A 21,823-nucleotide genomic window follows, 5' to 3' on the forward strand; every position below is an offset into this window, starting at 1 on the left:
GCCAAAGTGAAAAATAAAAGGAACCAGTCCTTGTCATTGTGAGACTCCAAGTCTGGGAAGGAAAATAGATACATTTAAAACATCAAAATATAATTACATGTGTGCTGAAGGAAGGATAGACAACAAAAATTCAGGATGTCCATTCTTAATTACCTAAGGGGCTTCTCTTTAAGTTATTAGAATGTCCCTCTTACTGGGGCCACACAGCCCAACTCTGGGCTTTTTGGAATGTCCTCTCCTTATTTGGCTATATCTGGTAAAAGCTGGTTGATTAGGTTTTGCCAAATAAATCTTACACAGTGGTTTCTTGGAAGGGGAATAAAAGTAAAACATTAGTAGCCTTGATCTGTACACAAAATTTTTGTTAAAATTAATGTATTTGCCCTGAATTCAAGATTCAAATATTTACTTTTAAAAGAAGTTACAAAAGATGATTTGTTCAATGTTTGAGGCTAGAATCAGGGATCGTACACTAGCTGAGAGTCTTGACTCATTGAAATCTTCAATTTTTGTGATTGCTGTTAACTAAGGGAGGCAAATGCTCAGAAAAAAATAAAAAGGTTGGCTCACGCAAGCTCACATTCAGGAAAGAAAACAAAACACAACATTCTCTTTTCTTGTCACTTCAACCCTTCCCCCACCCTTTGTTTAAACACAGAAAAGTACAAAAGATAATAAAACACACAATGGCACACTCTCCCAGTTCTGATCCCACTGTTCTTTTTTCCTTTCTTTGACATTTGCTCTCCACCACCCTCTTGATTTAGCTATTCCCCTAGAACTGCATCTGGGCCCTGCCCTCCCCTCCCCTCGCCCCCCTACATCTGCTCGGTAACTTCAGCTGTTTTTCTCATGTCCATGTTTCCCAAACGTCTGCATTCACTTCTGTCTTCCTGAACGGAGAGAGAACGGATGTCATTCCCCTGCTGGACAGCGCCACCTCGTGGTCATCCAGGGACATCGCTCTCCCTTCTGCCACTCAAACCTACACATCTGGTTTGCCTTCCTTTTCCTCCTCCTCCTCCAGTGCCTCTTCCTCTAGGTAAGGCAATGTCTTTCTCTAGTTTACTAAGACCAGAAACCTTCCAGTTCTCTCTGAACTGACCCGCCCTTTGCGACCTCTGCTCAGGCGCTGTCACTTCTCTCATCTGCTCCCTTCTCCTCCTGGGGTTACTGCCTCTGGGCAGTCCTTGGAGCTGGAGCCTGGGGCTCACAATGGCCCACTTCATCCTACATTCTGCTTCCTGAAGCCTCTGAAAACCCTGGTCACAGTCCCTCCCATAGTATAAAAGCCTTCAGAGGCTCCCCATTGCCCACACCCTAAAATCTGTGTGTGTAATTCTGCATAGTGCTGGGGTTGGTAAACTTTTTCTGCAAAGACCCTGATAGTAAAGGTTTTAATCTTTGTGAGCTGCAACCACTCTACACTATGCTGCAACATGAAAGCAGCCCTGGATGACGGGTATGTGGATGAGTGTGCTTGAGTCCCCAGAAAGCTTTTTTATGGATACTAAAATTTGGATTTCATTTCGTTTCATTTTCACATATCATGAAAGAATCAAAAACACTTTTAAATGTTCAACCATTTAGAAATGTAAAAACCTTTCTTTGTTCATGAGATATTGAAAACAGTGGGTGGGCCAGATTTGGCCCACAGACTGTAGTGTGCCTACTCTGCCCTAAGCAAGTTAGACGAGTAAAGGTGGTTAGGCTCCCAGCATAGCTTACAGAAACCGAACTGACAGAGAAGAGTGAAAATGCTGTGAAGTTACTTCTCTTCAGACCTCTGGTGTATGACCCAGTCCTTGGCCTGCGGTGGGTACTCTCTGCCCTGTGACTTCCAGCCCCTGAACTTTGCCTCCTGAGTTGAAACCTGGCAATCTCTTTGGGCCAAACCTGTTGCTCAATAATCCATGCATGACTTTAGGGTGGAGTTGGGGGCAGGGGGGATCCTGACTCTCTAGGACAAGAAGACAGGCAGCTGTTTCCCTGGCCCCTCACTCCCAGGATGGCTGAGGCTTCTGTACTGTGAGGATATGAAAGAGTTGAGAGGGGGTGGGTCAATGGGAGAAGGGTGGGTGGGGAGTGGAAGAGAGGGTCCCTGGCTGGAAGATTATGAGCTCTTCAAAGCAGGAATCATGCCTGATTGTTTCTCTCTCTATTCCTAGACCCTAGAATTCAGTAAGCTCCTAGTGAATGTTTATCAGACTCATCTGTTACAAGGGTTGAAAGCATTGAACCTGGTTTCCCTATGGTTGTGGGTTAGGAAGGACAGGAAGAATGAAGGAGAGGGGGTGTTAACGGATCCCAACAACTGAGACAGGATCTTGGATGGAAAAGGAAAGACAGCTGAGAGAATGGGTGAGAGGAGGGGAGGGTCAGAAACAGACCCCTCAGACTTCAGTCCCACCCAGGCTAGCACCACAACCAGCTAAGGGGTAACGGTACCAGGTAACATGTGCAAACATACACAACCAACCTGCCAGTCATAATGAAGAGCCCCTCGGGGGAGCTGTGTCCCCACTGCCTGCAGACCCCAGAATCCATGCCGGCCGTATCCTGACAGCTCAAGACACATTTTGCTTTCCCAACATCTTCTATGACCCCAGCAATTCTGGATTCTGCTTCTGTTTCCTCCACCATGGTCTGAAAAGGGCTGGGAAGCCTACCTTCCTGTAGCCTTCCATCGGCTGCTGCTGCTCCCCCTGCAAAAATGGTTTTGACGTAAATCCCAATGGGGCCATAAATGCTGTCTTTTCCCCCAACGATGCTGAAGCCCAGACCCTGGGGAAAGAAGAGAAGGTCTGATTTAGGGGTAGTAGTCCATGCTTCTCACTGGGCTGATGCTTTCTGAGGGCCTGCCTCAGCCTTGAACAAAGGGATTGAGAAGGAGAGAAGGTGCCTTTGGTCTCAAAGGTCTCAGGACTTAACAACAACAAAAATAGCAAGAGCAGCAGCATGAAGGCCAGCCTGGGCTGGGTAGTGTCTGGAGCTTTTGTGGGAGTCTGATGCTCCCCACACAGAGGGAGGCTGGATGGAGACCAGCACCCTGGCTCTGTCCCTCCAGTTGGCAATCCTGGGCCAATCACTTTCTGCTTCTGAGCCTCAATTTCCCTCCTTTTAAAATAATGATAATATTACCTAATTCACAGGGTTGTGTTTGAAAGTAAAATACCTAGCAACAATCATAAAAATATCAACGATAGCAATAATAGTAGCAGCTTTACAAGGGTATCCCTTCTCCTACCAAAGGCCTCTTCAATCCCCTTCTCATGGACATCCCTCCAATCATGTGCTCTCTCTCCTGCACCTGCTCTATCTGCCATTTTCCTAGGTGATTCCCATGAGCCAACAAACATATGCTGGGATTGTGCAGGTGACTCTGGGAGGAGAAACTCATAGCTCAGCAGATAGTCCCAGCTGGGGAGAAGCCAGGAGGCAGTAGAGAGAAGGCCAGACAGGAAGAAGTCCAGGGAAAGGTTGAGTGAGCTCTACAGCAGGAAGAGAAGGGAGGGTGGGCACAGCTTCCCCTGCAAATCTGCCAGTGAGTTCACAGAACAGCCTGGCAGACCTGAAAAGCAGCATAGGAAATGCATATGGCTTGCTCAATTTTTTTGAGGACTAAGGTACCCCATGCTGCCCTCACGGGCATAGCTTGAGTCTAATAAGCAGCTTTCTAGACTATAAGCTCTCTGAAGACAGTAAATACGTCTTATTTCTGTGTCTGGCATCAGGCAGGCGCTCAAGAAGCACGTATTACAGGATAAAGGCATAACTGCCACCTGGAGGCCAGGTTTTGGGGTCCAACCTACAAGCACGCCAGGCAGTGGCCAGTAGCTTGGCTCCTAGACAGACCCTTTAAAGTGATGGCCACTGCTGTAACAGGCCCATTGCTCATGGGCAATTTACTCTAGGCTAGAGCCGCTCTGCTAATTAGGAGCATCAACACGTGCCACAGAGACAGCAGGCTGTCCGCCATCTTCTTGACACTGTAGGGAGTCAGTGGGAGAGCCGTGGGGATGTGCAGCTATTCTAAGCCTCTGGTGAAGGTGGTGTGTGTTCCAGGATGGGCAGGACAAATGGTGTCTGGGAGTAGCACAGGTTTAGGAAAAGGTGAGGTAGGAGCCACTTCAGGGCTCCTCTATGGGCCCCTAGCCTCGTCCTGGCTGAGACAGCTGCTCTAGACTCAAAGTCTCACCCACCCTAGGGACCCAGGATGGCATCATGGTTAAGAACAAGGCCCAGGGGTCAGGCAGCCTGGGGTCATTGCCTTGGTTCAGCTGCTCACTAACCAAGTAAACTTGGACGAGCCCTGCAATCTCCCAGGTCCTCCGTCTCCATATCGATATACAAAATATACACATAGATATTCATTAGAGATAGCGTCTCCCTCTGCTGCCCAGACTGGAGTGCAGTGGCTGTATCACAGCTCACTGTGGCCTCGAATTCCTGGACTCAAGCAATCCTCTCAATTCAGCCTCCTGGGCAGCTGGGACTATATACATGTGCCACCACACTGGGTTAATTTTTATTTTATTTTATTTTATTTTATTTTACTTTATTTTATTTTTGTAGAGACAGGGTCTTACTCTATTACCCAGGCTGGTCTCCAGCTCCAGGACTCAAACAGAAGGCCTCCCAAAGTGCTGGGACTACAGGCATGAGCCAGTGCACCCGGCTCCACGTCTATAAAAGGAGATAATAGGAGGGTTGTTGTGGGGATTAAAGGAGTTACCATTGCAAAGCCCACAGCACAATGCCTGGGTTTTGGTGGTTGGTTTTATTGTGTGATTTGCTTTTGACTCTACCTCAAGCACTTGCTGATTCTTCTGGCTCTAAATCCTCCTCCCCCTGCTTCACTGCTACTTGTCATCCTGTTAGTGACAAGATCTTGGGGTGTAGGTTGTATCACCAGATAGTGGGAAGCCTGCTTTATTTCTGAACTTATCATCCCTGCTCTGTACATGAGGATTTCTATATCAAATGATTCATCTTCTTCTATCCCCCGGCCTCATAAAAATTACTCATGGAATGCACATTTTGTGTACACCAAGATAACTTAAACCATTTTTGGTCATCTTTGCATGAGTTTTGGTGGCCTTTACCATTTCACTTTCTTTTGGGCACTGCAAACAATTTAAAAGTCAATTTTTAAAAAATTACTTCTACCTAAATTCAAGGGGAAAAAGCATTGTGATTTACTAATCAGAAAATGGGGTCGTTCAGAGAAAGTCAGCATAGAAGACAGCTACTCCCTTGTGATGAGAGGAGCATTCATCCCAGCATCTCTCATGTCTATCTTCTGTTTTATTTCCTGCTAAGCTCCCAGGAGACAGAAGGAACAGGAGATGGAGGGAAAGAGGACTGGAGATGTGTGGTGGGGCCCCTCCCACTGGACAGACCGTAAGTAGCAATTAGGTCCTCCCCTCATACCACACAAAAAAATACATTACATAAAGAAACCGCCCTTTCATTATTTTAGCACCTGGGCTGCTCGGGCTGGCCTGAGAACTTCGCAGTCAACCTCAAGCACAGGGTGGCATGTTCTGGGAGCAGTGCAAACATGTGTACACCCCCTACCTCACCACCACCACCAATGCTTTCGGATCCCCTTTGGACATATCTCAATTGTGAAGCAGAGATCAGTACGATGCTTCATCATCTTGAGAGAGGTAGAGTTAGTTCTGACTCTTCTGGGAGCTCCAGTTGACAGCCAAAAGCACTATCAACCACTGAATTTTCCACATGTAATAGGTAGCATAGGTTTTTATAAATTAATGTATGGGTCCCTGCTTTATTATGCCAACATCTGAATGGCAGAGGCAAACTCAGGATCCAGAAATCTATGTAAACAATTTGGATTTATGTATCAGATAAAATTAAGTCTTGGAAACTTGTGCCAGGAATGAATTAGAGAACAAGCTTTGAAAGTGCTAAGGCAGCTGGCAGGGACTGGCATCCTTTACAAGAAAATGATCACTTTGTCTAGTTAGAAAAATGTGTGCTGCTTGAGCTCAGCCAGTTGTGAGTTTTGAAAGACTAGCCACTCTGTGTTTGTCTCTTCTGATGTGCCAGGACACCCCAGGAGTCCTATTCCCATCCTTTCCTGGACACAGCAGCTCCTTGGAGACTGCTGCCGCTCCCCAGGACTTCTTGTTGGCCACAGTCCCTTCTCACCTTAGCCTGGCCCTTCATCAGCACGATGTTGGAGATGACTGAAGCCTGGAGGCCCCCAGATGGCTGCACGAGCTGAGCTGTGCTCAGGGACCGTGTTGGCCTTGAAGTTCCCTGCAACAAGGAACCAGAGTGGGCAGAAGATCAGCCACATAGGACAGTAGCACCCGCCTCACCAGGAAGGGGAAAAGCCCAGCCAAAGAGAGGAACCAAGTCCTCTTTCTTCTAAGGGCAGGCAGCATAATGACCAGAATGTGGTTAGTGGGGTGTGGGCAGGATTCTGGTGGAGAGGGACTTCCTTGCTTCTAGGAGCCTGTTTTGCTGAGCCTAATGTAGATGAGCAGCCAAAAGGCTCACCAACGTTTGTCAAGGAAGTAGGCCCAGGTTAATGTCACAGAACACGCTGCCTCCAGGACAAGTCCTCATAACTGATGTCTCAGGCAGAATCTGGGAAGCCAGCTACCAAGAATGCCCTGAGACTATGTTCAATCCAAGACACATTTACTGAGAACTCCCCTTGTGCCAGGCAGAAGGTGGTGGGCAAGGGGGCAGAACCCAAAGACTTCAAAACTCAGAATGTAATTTTGGGGTAGGCAGACAGGCAGTTAACTATTTCTGAATGAGAACAGAGCTTCAATTCTTTTCAACACAGCCTTCCAGGCAGCTACTACTGGCTGATATTTAGCCCATCCCTGCCGGCCAGGTAGGCTTCCTGTTCCCAAGGACCTGGATCCTAGTACATGAGGCAGCAAAGACAGGAGGCAGCTTCCCCTAGGAAGTATCCGCTGGCCCAATCCTCAGGGACCCAGCGCTGGCTTCAGTGTACTCCTGTATGACCCCAGATGTGCAGAAAACCAGGGACTGGGAAAGTTCTCAGCTCAGGGTGGCACCAGGGAACCATCTTCTTCTAACACTGGGACACCACACTCCCAGTTTGGGAATGAAAAACATATTGACTCAAGGAAAGGAAGGAAAGAGAGAAATGAAATTCACTGAGCATCTATTATGTACTATGCAGGGAAACATTGCTCGACCATAGAGCCCCCGCTTGGGAGAGTCAGTGGGTGAGATGAAATGCTAACATAAATGACACTCACAAGACAGGCTGCGCGAGCACTGTGAGAGGAGTGCAGCTGCCTCCTGATGGGCATTTGGGAAAATGTGAAGTCCACGCCTTTGGAGGGATCAGGAGCGTTCCCAGGAGAAAGGGAACCTTAGGAAGATTTTTGAAGGCTGGGGCAGTTTCTAGAAATAGAGATCAGAGAAGGAGGGGTGAGATGCTACAGACAGAGGGCGCTGTGTGACCAAAAGTGGCAGCGTGCAGCACAGCGTGCTTTGGCTGGGGCTGAAAGGCAAGCTGCGGGGGACGTGTGTAGGGTACATTGTGCTTTATACCTGCTTAGCTCTCTGCCTGCAAGCTGACACCTGTAGTGGGAAGGTCATGGACTGAGGAGCACACAGGGCAGTTTAAATTCTGGTCCCATAGGTTTTAAGATGCATAAACTCAGCTGCTCACCTTGCCAAGCCTCAGTGTCCTACTATAAAATGGGGCCAACAACATATTCCTTTCTAAGCTTGTTTTAAGAATTAGCGGCAATGTTGGCAAAGCAAGTCACTGTATTACAGGAGTGAAAAGCCTCTTTGCATAGGCTTCAGAGTCCTAAAGATCAGACTTGAAGTCCCAGCCCTGTTTTACCTCAACAATGTGAACGTACATAAATCCCTTAACTTGTCCAAGCTCTAGCTCCCTCTTCTACCTCTTAGGAGTATGTGCAGATGAAATAAAGCGATCCACGCAAAGCCATAGTTCAGGGTCCCCCCCACGTGCCGTGTTCTTTACGTGTTAGCTCTTAATAGCACACACGTGGCAGCAGTTGCAAGTGCCTGGCACAAGGGGGCGCTCAATGGATGACTATTTCTAACGCGGTTCCCGGCCCAGAGGTGGTTGTACCTTCTTGTAGCTACCAGGCCAGACCCTCTCCTCTGTAGTTCTGCGGACAAAAAATTACTGGGAAGGCCTCTTCAGCCACTGTTAATGTTGGGCCCCTCCCTTCTCCCCGTCTTCTCCGAGTTTCCCTCCTTGTATTCTTACCGCAGCCTTTCCTGCTGGACAGTCCAGTTGTTGAGAGAGGGACTTCCTGTTACTACAGAGAGAATAAGGCTGCCTGTCTGTGGACGCTGCAGATTTCTTGGTCATTGGAAAATCAATTTCTCTTGTGCAATAGGGATTAACACCTAAACCAGAAGAGGAAAAACAGCAAGAAGTCATTTGTGCTCTCAAAATGCAAAGTTCAACTGAGAACAATATCAGCCCCCACCAACTGCCAGCCCCTCATTAGCCAGGGGCCAGTGTGACTGTAAACCACTTAGCACCCTGTGCCAGGTGCGTGGTGGGGAGAGGTGGCCGTGGAAGACATGAGCAGCATTTTCATGATCTCCACGCATGCTGTCTGTACTGCAGGGTGCAGACAGAACTCTCACTTCCATTTCCTCCATTCAGTGCAACGAGAGTTGACAGGCATCTCCTGCAAGTCAATCAGTGTGCTGAGCTCTCAGAAACCACAATGCTGCATCAGATCCAGGCCCCAATGTTTTCAATCCCAAGCAAGGAGAGGAGAGAAAGGAGGAAAACACAAAGGTTTCCCAGGACAGGAACAAACAGGCGAGACCCGGCAGGAACAGGGGCAGCGGCGATCCTATCTGACTGCCTCTTACACAGGCACTCACACACAAGGATATACACACATGGAGACAACTCTTGATTCTTTGGATATCTGCAAAAATGCAAAGCGGCAGGCTTCTTCTACTTTGTGGAAACCACAGACTTCCTTTCATCCAACCGGGAACTCTACCCTACTTCTCTACCCTACCACATCCAGCTGGGAAAACCTTCACAGATGATCTGATTTAATGTGTCATTGTCTACAACAGTGCTTCCCAATTGAAATATAATGCCAGCCACCTATGTAATTAAAAAATTTTCTAGTAGCCACATTTGAAAAGTGAAAAGAAACAGGAGAGATTAATTTTAATAATATATTTTATTTGTTCTGTTATATCTAAACTATTGTTCTTTCAACATAGAAATAATATGTAAAATTATTAGTGAGATATTTTACATCCTTTTCTTCCTGCACTTAGTCTTTGAATCCAGTGGGTCTTTGATACTTTTGGTACATCTCTATTTGAATAAGTCACATGTCAAGTGCTCAAGACTACATATGGCTAATGTGTTGGGCAGTTCCGCTCTAGAGGCCAGGAGAGGGGCGGGGTTTGCCCAGTGTCCTGAGCGACAAGCGAGGCTTGAGTGAACTGACAGGCTTTTGTGAGAAATTCCCCTAGAGGAAAAGTTAAGATTGGTGGTAGTTCAAAGGAAACACAGGATGGAGCAGGGTTGGGTTTGCTTTTATTTTCAGGATGGGAAAGACTTAAGCTTATTTATAGGCTGAAGAGAGGAAGCCACTGGCCAGGGAAGCTTGAGAAGAAAAGAGGAGTGGCATCCCTGAGGGTGTGAGATCCCTAAAGGGGGATGAGGAAAGGAACAAAGACAAGGTGAAGAAGGGAGAGGTTTTAGTCCATCTGGGTCCGAGAGTGGCTAGGGAAATCTGCCCCTGCAAGAACAGCTGCTCCCAGCGGCTGCCTCAACTGTAGGTGACCCTCTCTGAGTAGGTGGCCCTCTCTGAGTTACAGGGACCAGTTGCTCCCAGATCCTCCCCGATGGACCCGGAGGGAGAGGAAGCCAAAAGATTCAGAAAACCACACGCTGCAAAGAGACGATTCAGAATCAAGAAAGGGGGGTGAGAGGAGAGGCTAGAGATCCTCTAGTCCTAACTCTGCCTGTGCATTATATTTATCTGGAGTGTTTAACCCAAAGGTAGATTTCAGTGCTCCACCCAACCTATTGATCCATATCTTCATGGGTTGGGTCTGGGGAAACCTGTATGTTCGTCAACCTGTGCAGGTGATGCAGGCGGCTCATCATTTGTCCTTTGGGAACCCTGCTGGAGTTACTCCTTCCTCTATCAGTGAGGAAATGGAAGCCCAGAGGGTTCCAGATCAGTGAAGAAAGAGTCTGAAGCATAACCCCGGCCTCCAGAATCCCAGTCTCTTTGCACTTCCTCCATCCACAGCAGTGCAGGAGTGACCTGTGACTTGAAGGTGAGCTGTGGTGCATGGTTTGGGTTCAGAGGGAATGAGGATGAACAAACAGGCTGCCAACTTGGAATGGTTCACAGAGCAGATCAACCTGACCTCAGAGCCACAGGAGAGCCCAGCGCAACTGCTCAGGCCACACCCAGCTCCACTTGTGTGGAGGCTCCAGTTCCCACTAGGCATTCAGATCTGTGGGAATGTGGGCCAGACTCAGGACAGAGTGGGTTCCCCAAAACTCTCCCTGGTCTGGGGTCGATTTCAGTGCCCACTGCTGCCCACTGTTTCTGAACATTGCTTGTTGATGCATTCCAGCCAACTAGGAAATGTATCAAAATTATCATCTCTATTGGGGGAAGTTTAAACCAGTTAAGTGTAGAGTGTTGAGTGAGTTAATTGAAAAGCGGTTATTACAACCTAATGCAAAAAGCAAAGCAAAATAGTTTTTGAAAGGGGAGCTATATATGGTCATGATTATATACAAAAAAAGCTGTATTTAGAGCTATATATTGTCATGAGTTTATAATTTAAAGTTATGTTGAATTACAAAATGGAAAAATCCATGGAAAAGGGATGAATAATACCAAGCTAACTTCCTCATCTTTCATGAGGGGGACAATTTGGAAAATGTTATGTCAGGTATTAATTAATTGATTCAACTTAATTGGGTAATTAATTAAAACTTAAAGGAAATCAGAAGTAGAGACAAAAATTAACTAAACCTTTCAAAATCATTATAGCAAGAGGCCAAGAACAAACAAATGACAAGGAACCATCAAAATAAAAAGCATAAAAAGAGCTAAGTAAAAATAAATATGATCTACAGCACTGATTTCAACTATCTGAGCATCTTTTCTTTTTTTAAAACGAGTTTCGCTCTTGTTGCCCAGGCTAGAGTGCAGTTGGACAATCTCGGCTCACCACAACCTCTGCCTCCCAGGTTTAAGTGATTCTCCTGCCTCAGCCTCCTGAGTAGCTGGGATTCAGGCATGTGCCACCACGCCCGACTAATTTTGTATTTTTAGTAGAGACAGGGTTTCTCCATGTTGGTCAGGCTGGTCTCGAACTCCTGACTTCAGGTGACCTGTCCACCTAGGCCTCCCAAAGTGCTGAGATTACAGGTGTGAGCCGCCTCGCCCGGCCTCGAGCTTCTCTTCTTAAAAAAATTGCCAAATTTGCTTTCAAGGACCTAACTGCATATCATTTGCATGAGATTAACAAAGCAAACAAAAAAGGCAAAGTAAAAAGAACTGATTATAAATAAGTGATGCTAGGATCATTCGCTATTCATTTAGAAAAAAAAAATCTACCTAGATTCTTACATCATATTAAACACCAAAAATAAATTACAGATAATACAGTAAATTTGAGGGAAAAAAGATAAATCATTTACAAATTAGAAGAATATATAATCACAGACTTAATAGTTATCTGAATGTGGAAGTAACTTTCACATTAGAAAAGAAAAGATCAGGAAACTTGATTACATAAAGATTAAAACCTTAACGTTAAAAAATTAAAATAAAACAACAAACTGGAGAGAGTATTTTCAACAAGTATGATGCCAAATATTAATTTAACCAAGAGGCTTTTTATAAATTAATGATAAAAGATGATTATTCCAATAAAGAACCGGCAAACTCACCAAAAACAAAATAAATAAATGAAGGAATGTTTAACTTCACCTTTATGAAGAGGTACTCTTTTAGGAGGGCAGGACAGGCTCTCACTCTGTTGTCCAGACCAGAGTGCCGTGACACAATCATGGCTCACTGCAGCCTCAACCTCCCATGCTCAAGGGATCCTCCTACCTCAGCCTCCCGAGTAGCTGGGACCTCAGGTATGAGCCATCATGCCTGGTGGGTTTTCTTTTTTAAAAAAAAAATTTTGTAGAGGTGTGGTCTCACTATATTGTCCAGGCTGATCTCAAACTCCTGGGTTCAAGCGATCCTCCCGCCTTGACCTCCCAAAGGGCTAGAATTACAGGCATAAGCTGTGGCACCCAGCCTAGGTACTTTTTGTTCATCTGTTTTTATCAGTGCATCAATCAGGGTTTGGGAAGAAACAAAAGGCACACTCAGTTGGGATTCTGAGAATTGGGTAAAGGAGCCAGACACAGAGGGACGGGAAGGGTTAGAAAAATAACAAGACCTATTGAGGTACCAGATGCTGTTACCACCCCAGGCTTGAAGGAGTAAGGTGGGGAAATGGTGTTACCAGAGCCCGGTGGGCACTGGAACCGACAGGCCACCCTGACACAATTTATTGTCACAGCACCAAGGTAGGGGGAGCAGGGGAAGAAACACCCTGGTGGCTGTCTGCCCCCTGCCAGTCCTCCATGGATGCCTGCCATTGACTGAGCTCAATCAGAAGCCAGAAAACCAGGGAGCCCTGGGGATGCCAGGGAGCCAGGGAGCTCTAAGGGGGTCAGCTCCCGGGGGGCAAGTGGGCCTGGCTTCAGGGGCACGTGGCCTGCACAGTCACCTGGGGCCCTGTGATTGAAGAATCCCAACTTAGTTCAAAGATTTTCTTCTACTTTTTTGAAACTATTCATATTTTTTAACAGCAATCCTGCATTTTCATTTTACACTGAGCCCTACCAATTGTATAGCTGGTCTTGGGTGCAAAACAAAACAGTAAAAAAGCAAAGAATGGGTGAGGAAGAAAGGGAAAGGAGAAATACCTGTAAATCTGTAAATCACTGTAAAGCAAATATTTATTAAAAATCATAATCCTATGTGGGCTATGATTGAAGAAATAGGTATTCATGTACATTATTGAAAGAATAGTAGCTACAGAAATTTGGCAATACAGATAAAAAGCCTTAAACTACATCTATCGTTTGACCCCAAATTCCATTTCTAGAAAATTATGCTAGAATAAGTAAAAATTTATGATTAAAAAGCAAGTAACTTTTTAAAAATATTTTTATTTCCAATAATAGGAAATCACTAAGGATGGTGCATCGTACAGCAGAATAATATGAGACTTAGAGATTCTAAGGGACTTGCCCAAGACTACATAGGTCACTAGTTCTGGAAGCAGGACCCAGATCCAACTGCCTTAGCTCCCAAATGTGAGCTCTTAACCAGGCCACTGCCTTCTGTATTTTCTTTGAAAGATCATCACAAACTCAGACAAAATCTCATGTACACATTCATCAACTTGATTAGGCTAGTGAAAACCTGACAATGACTTAAATACCTAATAACAGGGATTTGGTTAAGTAGATTTTATAAATATCTAATAATAGGGAGTTGGTTAACTAGATATCATAAATTCATACAATAAAATACCATGGATCCACTAAAAAATGGTGTTTTCAAAAGAGTTTCTGATGACATGAAATAGTTATATATAAATAAATGTGTGTGTGTGAAGTTTTTTATAGTATATATAAGCATAGAAGGGAAATAACTGAATATGTTAACATAGATGATCTCTAATATTAGGATTTGGTGTGATTTTAATTTCTTCAGGTTTTTCTATATTCTTGCATTCTTCATATTTTCTTGACTTTGTATTAGCACTCTTCTATTTTCAGCAAATAAAAATCATGAGATCTTCCAACCTCAACCTCCATCATATTGCAGCTGAGAGACAGAAGCCTTCCCAAGACCAAGGAGCATGTCAGGAGACAGAGCAGGAGTAAAGCCCAGTCTCTTCTTCCCCACACCCAGGTCTTTCCAGCATGGTACTTGGAGCCAAGAGGAGAGCTGACTAGACCACACAGAGCTCTGGCTAGCCAGAGCATGCACACACCATGAAGAAAGTGAGCAGACTCCAATGCCAGTTTAGTCCACCTGGACCAGAAGAGTTCCACCCTCCTCCTGATATTCCTGCTATCCAGGAGCAGCTGAACCCTGTTCCTGAAGACGTGTTGGGGAGACACTTACTGGTTGAGTTGCTGCGTGCCCTTTGGTGGCAGGCTTTAGGAAACAGGAAGTTACTACTTTGTGCTTCTAGTTTTCCAGGCTTTTCTCGAGAGGAAGCTGTGGAAGATTCCTGCAAAACAATTGCCGTCTTTTTATTCAGCAAGTTAGAATAGAAAACTGCTCAGCAAAATTGGATTTTGACACTGATCATAGAAGTACTCAGATTGTCTGTCTCCCCTACTACATGATAAGCACCATAAGAGCCGGGATTTAGAATCACCATCATCCTTTCACTCATAGATATACATTCATTTGTTTAATTACAAATATTGAATTAATAAATTACATTAATAATAAACTAATACGACACAAATTGAATGAATCCATCAGCTATTACATGTCAAGTTCTTTGTTAGACATTGTGCATACAGCTGTGACCAAGACAGACAAGGATGTTGATCTTGGGGAAAATGCATTTTAGTGAAAGATGACTGACAATAAACAAGCAAAGTAAAGGTGAAAGATAATTACAGAGAATGATAAGTGCTCTGAAGAAAAGAACTAGAGAGTGATGTGGATAGGGAGCCTGGCAGGTGTGTTTGAGAGAGAAGGATCAAGCAAGTTACATTGTTCTGGCATACCTGGCACATAATAGGCACTTACAAATACTTGTTGAATGAATGTTATATGTTATATAAATGCATTTCTTAATATTGAACTATCCATGCATTATTAAGGGTATTATGATTTTACTATATATATATGTGTGTGTGTATATATATATATTTATATATCTCTCCTCATCCTGGAATTTTAGGGATGGGTGTAGGGATATGGGCTAATAATGAGGATGATGGTATTAATTATTTTATCTTTCTGAAACAGTTTTCTGATTGATTGTTATTCTATTATATAACTTTGTTATCCACAATGATCTTGACTTAATTCTTGAGTTATATTGGTTTTATTACTCACTACCATAATCCTTGTGTGTGTGCGCGCACATGCTGTGTGTGTATATGCACATATATATATATATATGGAGAGAAAGAAAGAGAGAGAGAGAGAGAGAGCAGGACAGGACAGGGTGGTGCTCTGTTGCCTGGCTGGAGTGCGATGGTATGATCTTGGCTCATTGCAGCCTCGACCTCCTGGGTTCCAGAGATCCTCCCACTCAGCCTCCTGAGTACCTGTTACTACAGATGCATACTAGCATGCTCAGCTAGTTTTTGTATTTGTTTTGTAGAGACGGGGTTTCATGATGTTGCCCAGGCTGATCTCAAACTTCTGGGCTCAAGTGATCCTCCCAACTCAGCCCCCCAAAGTGTAAGGATTACAGGCATGAATCATCCCGCCCAGCCAATCAAATTTTCTTTGCTCTCTTTTTATACTAATAATTTAGAAAAATATTTTATAGTATTGAGTATGTAAGCAGTATATTAAACAACATACTTGGACTCATTGCCATACCAGGGTCAGTAAGGAAACAGCAAATATGACTCTCCCTCATCTAAGAAGAGATTTTGAGACAACTTTTACTTCCTTCCCTCTCCTCATCCTGAGATTTTAGGGATGGGTATAGGGATAGAAACTGATAATGAGGATGATGGTATTAATTACTTTATTTCTCTTCCTAAAGCTGTTTTCTGATTATTCCATTTTGTAACTTTGTTAGCCACAATGATCTTCACTTAATTCTTGATTTATATTGGTTTTATTACTCTACCATAATTCTTGCATGTGTGTGCACATGCTGTGCGTGTGCGTCTGTGTGTGTGTGTCTGTGTGTGTGCAGTTTCTTTCAGGAAAGCTCTCTGAATATCTGCATGGCTAGGAATGTCTTTCTGTGGTTGTCAAATGTGAATGATTGGCTGGGTATAGAATCTTTGGATGTTGGTTACTCAGCCTGGAAACTAGATGGCTTAAATGCTTTCTGGGACTTAGTGATTCAGGGTACAGTTTGTTGGAGACACGGATGCTCTATTATAACTCTATCCTAACTGACTTAACTGCGTTTCTTAGAAGCCAGGCTTAGCAATGCCTGGTTAATTTCATGTGCCAAGAGTTTGCAGACCCCAGCACCTGGTGCATTTTCCAGAGCAGAGGGAGGATCTATGCTTGCCTCTTGCTATGTCCCAAATAACCCACCCTCAGCTCCAGCCCCTGCCACTGTGAGCTGGTAGGTATTGAGGGGCTCTGCTGGAATCTGTCTCCCTCATTCCCTTGGCTTTTCTGTCTTATGTGGTCAATGGCAGGCTAATGAGCCCTTCCCTCAATCCAATCTCACCTGCACTTTGTCGTGCAGAAAGTTCTCATGAGTTTCAGAATGTGTGGGCCCTTTTCCATGGTTCCCTGTTTCTGACATGCATTTCTCCCTATTTGTATATTCCTTTTGAATTTTGATAGAAATTTCTAACAGTTGGAGGAGTTAATCAAGTGTACTTTGTCGCCATCTGGAGCCAGAAGTCCACTCAGTGTTTTTGAAAAAGATTGTTTCCAGTTCTGACACAAGGGGATCCTGCAAGAAACCACATGTGAATTCCCTTTTATTTCTTATGCAAGTCAATGTTTAAAACTAGAGAACCCATCCTGAAGGACTCCTTTTCAGCAGCAGATGGTGCTACATTAACTTGGACAAAATTACCTTCTCTAACCAGGCTAACCAGGGAATTCTTTTAAAGGGGAGAAAGCAGTGACTATATAGAAAGTAGTTGAGTTCAGTTGAATTCTTGAGATTCTGTATTGTCAGAATTTAGCATAATGACTAGTTCTCTGAATTCAATGCTTCATAAAACACAATATTCAAAAGATATTTCTTAGTTACAATAGATTGACAAGTTAATGTCCTGATTCTGATTTCATGACCTCCCTCTGGCATTATTTTCACTTCTTTATGCAATCCAGTGAGACTATGAAAGTAAAAAATAGAATGTGATTTTATTAACATTTTAGGGTCCGTTGAGCATAAGAAAGCCTGGTAAAACAGTCAATTGGTCTACTTATCCATGGGTAGCAAGCCCTATGTGCAAAGGATCTTTGAAATGGATATTTTATCTCAAATATCTAGCCACATGAGCGTAAATAAGTAAATGATGTATACACAATACATGCAATACTAAGCACCTTTAAAAATGTTTGTAAACAGGCCGGACATGGTGGCTCACACCTGTAATCCCCACACTTTGGGAGACCAAAGTGGGGGGAATCACTGGAGCTCAGGAGTTCAAGGAGTTCAAGACCACCCTGGCCAACATGGCAAAAACCACCCCGTCTCTACTAAAAATATAAAAAAACTAGCTGGCATGGTGGTATGCACCTGTAGTCACAGCTACTTGTGAGGCTGAGGCAGGAGAATCGCATAAACCTGGGAGGCAGAGATTGCAGTGAACCAAGATCCTGCCACTGTATGGATCTGCCTGGGTGAAAGAGCGAGACTCAGTCTCAAAAAAAAAAAAAAAAAAAAAAACAGTTTGTAAAGAGTTGTGACATAGATATACCTGTGTTATCAAAGTACGTTAAAAAAAAAAAAAAAGATACTCTCTAATGATGATGACGACTGACTACAATCATGTAAAATATACATGGGAAAGGGGCTGGAAATAAATATACCAAAACAGTGACACTCATTCATTCAACAAATGTCCATTAAGTGCTTACTCTGTACCAGGCACTGTTCCAAGTACTGAGGATGTGACAGCAGATATTAAACACAAGGTCCTGCTCTCATGAATTAGCAAGAATGTGTTTGGGTGATGGGATTATGGATACTATTTTTTTCACATCTTTCTGTATTTTCTATATTTTCCATAGTGAGTATATACTACTTTTAGAATCAAACCAAAAATAAATGATTACTTTTACATTTCTTTCTTTTTTTTTTGTAATTATACTTTAAGTTCTAGGGTACATGTGCACAACGTGCAGGTTTGTTACATATGTATACATGTGCCATGTTGGTGTGCTGCACCCATTAACTCGTCATTTACATTAGGTATATCTCCTAATGCTATCCCACCCCCCATCCCCTCCCCACAATAGGACCTGGTGTGTGATGTTCCCCTTCCTGTGTCCAAGTGATCTCATTGTTCATTTCCCACCTATGAGTGAGAACATGTGGTATTTGGTTTTCTGTTCTTGCAATAGTTTGCTGAGAATGATGGTTTCCAGCTGCATCCATGTCCCCACAAAGGACACGAACTCATCCTTTTTCATGGCTGCATAGTATTCCGTCATGTATATGTGCCACATTTTCTTCTTTTTTTTTTTTAAATTTATTTATTATTATTATTATATTTTAAGTTGTAGGGTACATGTGCATAACGTGCAGGTTTGTTACATATGTATACTTGTGCCATGTTGGTGTGCTGCACCCATCAACTCGTCATTTACATCAGGATATGTGCCACATTTTCTTAATCCAGTCTGTTACTCATGGACATTTGGGTTGATTCCAAGTCTTTGCTATTGTGAATAGTGCCGCAGTAAACATATGTGTGCATGTGTCTTTATAGCAGCATGACTTATAATCCCTTGGGTATACACCCAGGAATGGGATGGCTGGGTCAAATGGTATTTCTAGTTCTAGATCCTTGAGAAATCGCCACACTGTCTTCCACAATGGTTGAACTAGTTTACAGTCCCACCAACAGTGTAAAAGTGTTCTTATTTCTCCACATCCTCTCCAGCACCTGTTGTTTCCTGATTTTTTAATGATCGCCATTCTAACTGGTGTGAGATGGTATTTCATTGTGGTTTTGATTTGCATTTATCTGAGGCGAGTGATGATGAGCATTTTTTCATGTGTCTGTTGGCTGTATGAATGTCTTCTTTTGAGAAGTGTCTGTTCATATAACCTTTGCCCACTTTTTGATGGGGTTGTTTTTTTCTTGTAAATTTGATTGAGTTCTTTGCAGGTTCTGGATATTAGCCCTTTGTCAGATGAATAGATTGCAAAAATTTTCTCCCATTCTGTAGGTTGCCTGTTCACTCTGATGGTAATTTCTTTTGCTGTGCAGAAGCTCTTTAGTTTAATTAGATCCCATTTGTCAATTTTGGCTTTTGTTGCCGTTGCTTTTGGTGTTTTAGACATGAAGCTCTTACCCATGCCTATGTCCTGAATGGTATTACCTAGGTTTTCTTCTAGGGTTTTTATGGTTTTAGGTCTAACATTTAAGTCTCTAATCCATCTTGAATTAATTTTCATATATGGAGTAAGGAAAGGATCCAGTTTCAGCTTTCTACTTATGGCTAACCAATTTTCCCAGCAGCATTTATTAAACAGGGAATCCTTTCCCCATTTCTTGTTTTTGTCAGGTTTGTCAAAGATCAGTTGGCTGTAGATGTGTGGTATTGTTTCTGAGGGCTCTCTTCTGTTCCATTAGTCTATATCTCTGTTTTGGTACCAGTACCATGCTGTTTCGGTTACTGTAGCCTTCTAGTATAGTTTGAAGTCAGGTAGCATGATGCCTCCAGCTTTGTTCTTTTAGCTTAGGATTGTCTTGGCAATGCAGGCTCTTTTTTGGTTCCATATGAACTTTAAAGCAGTTTTTTCCAATTCTGTGAAGAAAGTCATTGGTAGCTTAATGGGGATGGCATTGAATCTATCAATTACCTTGGGCAGTATGGCCATTTTCACAATATTGATTCTTGGTATCCACGAGCATGGTATGTTCTTCCATTTGTTTGTGTCCTCTATTATTTCACTGAGCAGTGGTTCGTAGTTCTCCTTGAAGAGGTCCTTCACATCCCTCGTAAGTTCGATTCCTAAGTATTTTATTCTCTTTGAAGCTATTGTGAACGGTAGTTCATTCATGATTTGGCTCTCTGTTTGTCTGTTACTGGTGTATAAGACTGCTTGTGATTTTTGCACATTGATTTTGTATCCTGAGATTTGCTGAAGTTGCTTATCAGCTTAAGGAGATTTTGGGCTGAGACAATGGGGTTTTCTAAATATACAATCATGTCATCTGCAAACAGGGACAATTTGACTTCTTCTTTTCCTAACTGAATACCCTTTATTTCTTTCTCTTGCCTGATTGCCCTAGCCAGAACTTCCAACACTATGTTGACTAGGAGTGGTGAGAGAGGGTATCCCTGTCTTGTGCCAGTTTTCAAAGGCAATGCTTCCAGTTTTTGCCCATTCAGTATGATATTGGCTGTGGGTTTGTCATAAATAGCTCTTATTATTTTGAGATATGTTCCATCAATACCGAATTTATTGAGAGTTTTTAGCATGAAGGGCTGTTGAATTTTGTCAAAGGCCTTTTCTGCATCTATTGAGATCATCATGTGGTTTTTGTCTTTGGTTCTGTTTATATGCTGGATTACATTTACTGATTTGCATATGTTGAACCAGCCTTGCATCCCAGAGATGAAGCCCACCTGATCATGGTGGATAAGCTTTTTGATGTGCTGCTGGATTCGATTTGCCAGTATTTTATTGAGGATTTTTGCATTGATGTTCATCAGGGATATTGGCCTAAAGTTCTCTTTTTTTGTTGTATCTCTGCCAGGCTTTGGTATTAGGATGATGTTGGCCTCGTAAAATGAGTTAGGGAGGATTCCCTCTTTTTCTATGGACTGGAATAGTTTCAGAAGGAATGGTACCAACTTCTCCTTGTACCTCTGGTAGAATTCAGCTGTGAAATTCGTCTGGTCCTGGACTTTTTTCGGTTGGTAGGCTATTAATTATTGCCTCAATTTCAGAGCCTGCTATTGGTCTATTCAGGGATTCAACTTCTTCCTGGTTTAGTCTTGGGAGAGTGTAAGTGTCCAGGAAATTATCCATTTCTTCCAGGTTTTCTAGTTTATTTGTGTAGAGGTGTTTATAGTATTCTCTGATGGTAGTTTGTATTTCTGTGGGGTTGGTGGTGATATCCCCTTTATCATTTTTTATTGCATCTATTTGATTCTTCTCTCTTTTCTTCCTTATTAGTCTTGCTAGTGGTCTATCAATTTTGTTATCTTTTCAAAAAACCAGCTCCCGGATTCATTGATTTTTTTGAAGGGTTTTTTGTGTCTCTATCTCCTTCAGTTCTGCTCTGATCTTAGTTATTTCTTGCCTTCTGCTAGCTTTTGAATGTGTTTGCTCTTGCTTCTCTAGTTCTTTTAATTGTGATGTTAGGGTATCAATTTTAGATCTTTCCTGCTTTCTCTTGTGGGCATTTAGTGCTATAAATTTCCCTCTACACACTGCTTTAAATGTGTCCCAGAGATTCTGGTATGTTGTATCTTTGTTCTCATCGGTTTCAAAGACCATCTTTATTTCTGTCTTCATTTTGTTATGTACCCAGTAGTCATTCAGGAGCAGGTTGTTCAATATCCATGTAGTTGAGCAGTTTTGATTGAGTTTCTTAGTCCTGAGTTCTAGTTTGATTGCACTGTGGTCTGACAGACAGTTTGTTATAATTTCTGCTCTTGTACATTTGCTGAGGAGTGCTTCACTTCCAACTATGTGGTCAATTTTGGAATAAGTGCAATGTGGTGCTGAGAAGAATGTATATTCTGTTGATTTGGGGTGGAGGGTTCTGTAGATGTCTATTAGGTCCACTTGGTGCAGAGTTGAGTTCAATTCCTGGATATCCTTGTTAACTTTCTGTCTCGTTGATCTGTCTAATGTTGACAGT

General features: G+C 43.2%; 1 protein-coding gene across 10 annotated transcripts in view; it reads right to left on the reverse strand.

The window, feature by feature from the left end:
* The window catches only part of IL16 (interleukin 16), a 130,070-nt gene that overhangs the window by 33,018 nt on the left and 75,229 nt on the right, over nt 1–21,823 (reverse strand). For 8 of the 10 annotated variants that reach the window (XR_004185082.1, XM_009210767.4, XM_003901301.5 and 5 more), the window contains 4 exons: nt 14,220–14,328; nt 8,267–8,409; nt 6,178–6,288; nt 2,670–2,784 (listed from right to left, as the gene is read on the reverse strand). Coding sequence is in view for 9 of the 10 variants with exons in the window: in XM_009210767.4 (XP_009209031.2) it covers nt 2,670–2,784; nt 6,178–6,288; nt 8,267–8,409; nt 14,220–14,328 (478 nt within the window). In the remaining variant the exon portion in view is untranslated. Of the gene's footprint in view, nt 1–2,669; nt 2,785–6,177; nt 6,289–7,271; nt 7,341–8,266; nt 8,410–14,219; nt 14,329–21,823 lie in introns of those variants that run through there. The other 2 variants (XM_021940821.2, XM_021940820.2) reach the window with 1 other exon arrangement.

This window comes from Papio anubis, chromosome 7 (genome assembly GCF_008728515.1).
Source record: "Papio anubis isolate 15944 chromosome 7, Panubis1.0, whole genome shotgun sequence".
NCBI lineage: Eukaryota > Metazoa > Chordata > Mammalia > Primates > Cercopithecidae > Papio > Papio anubis.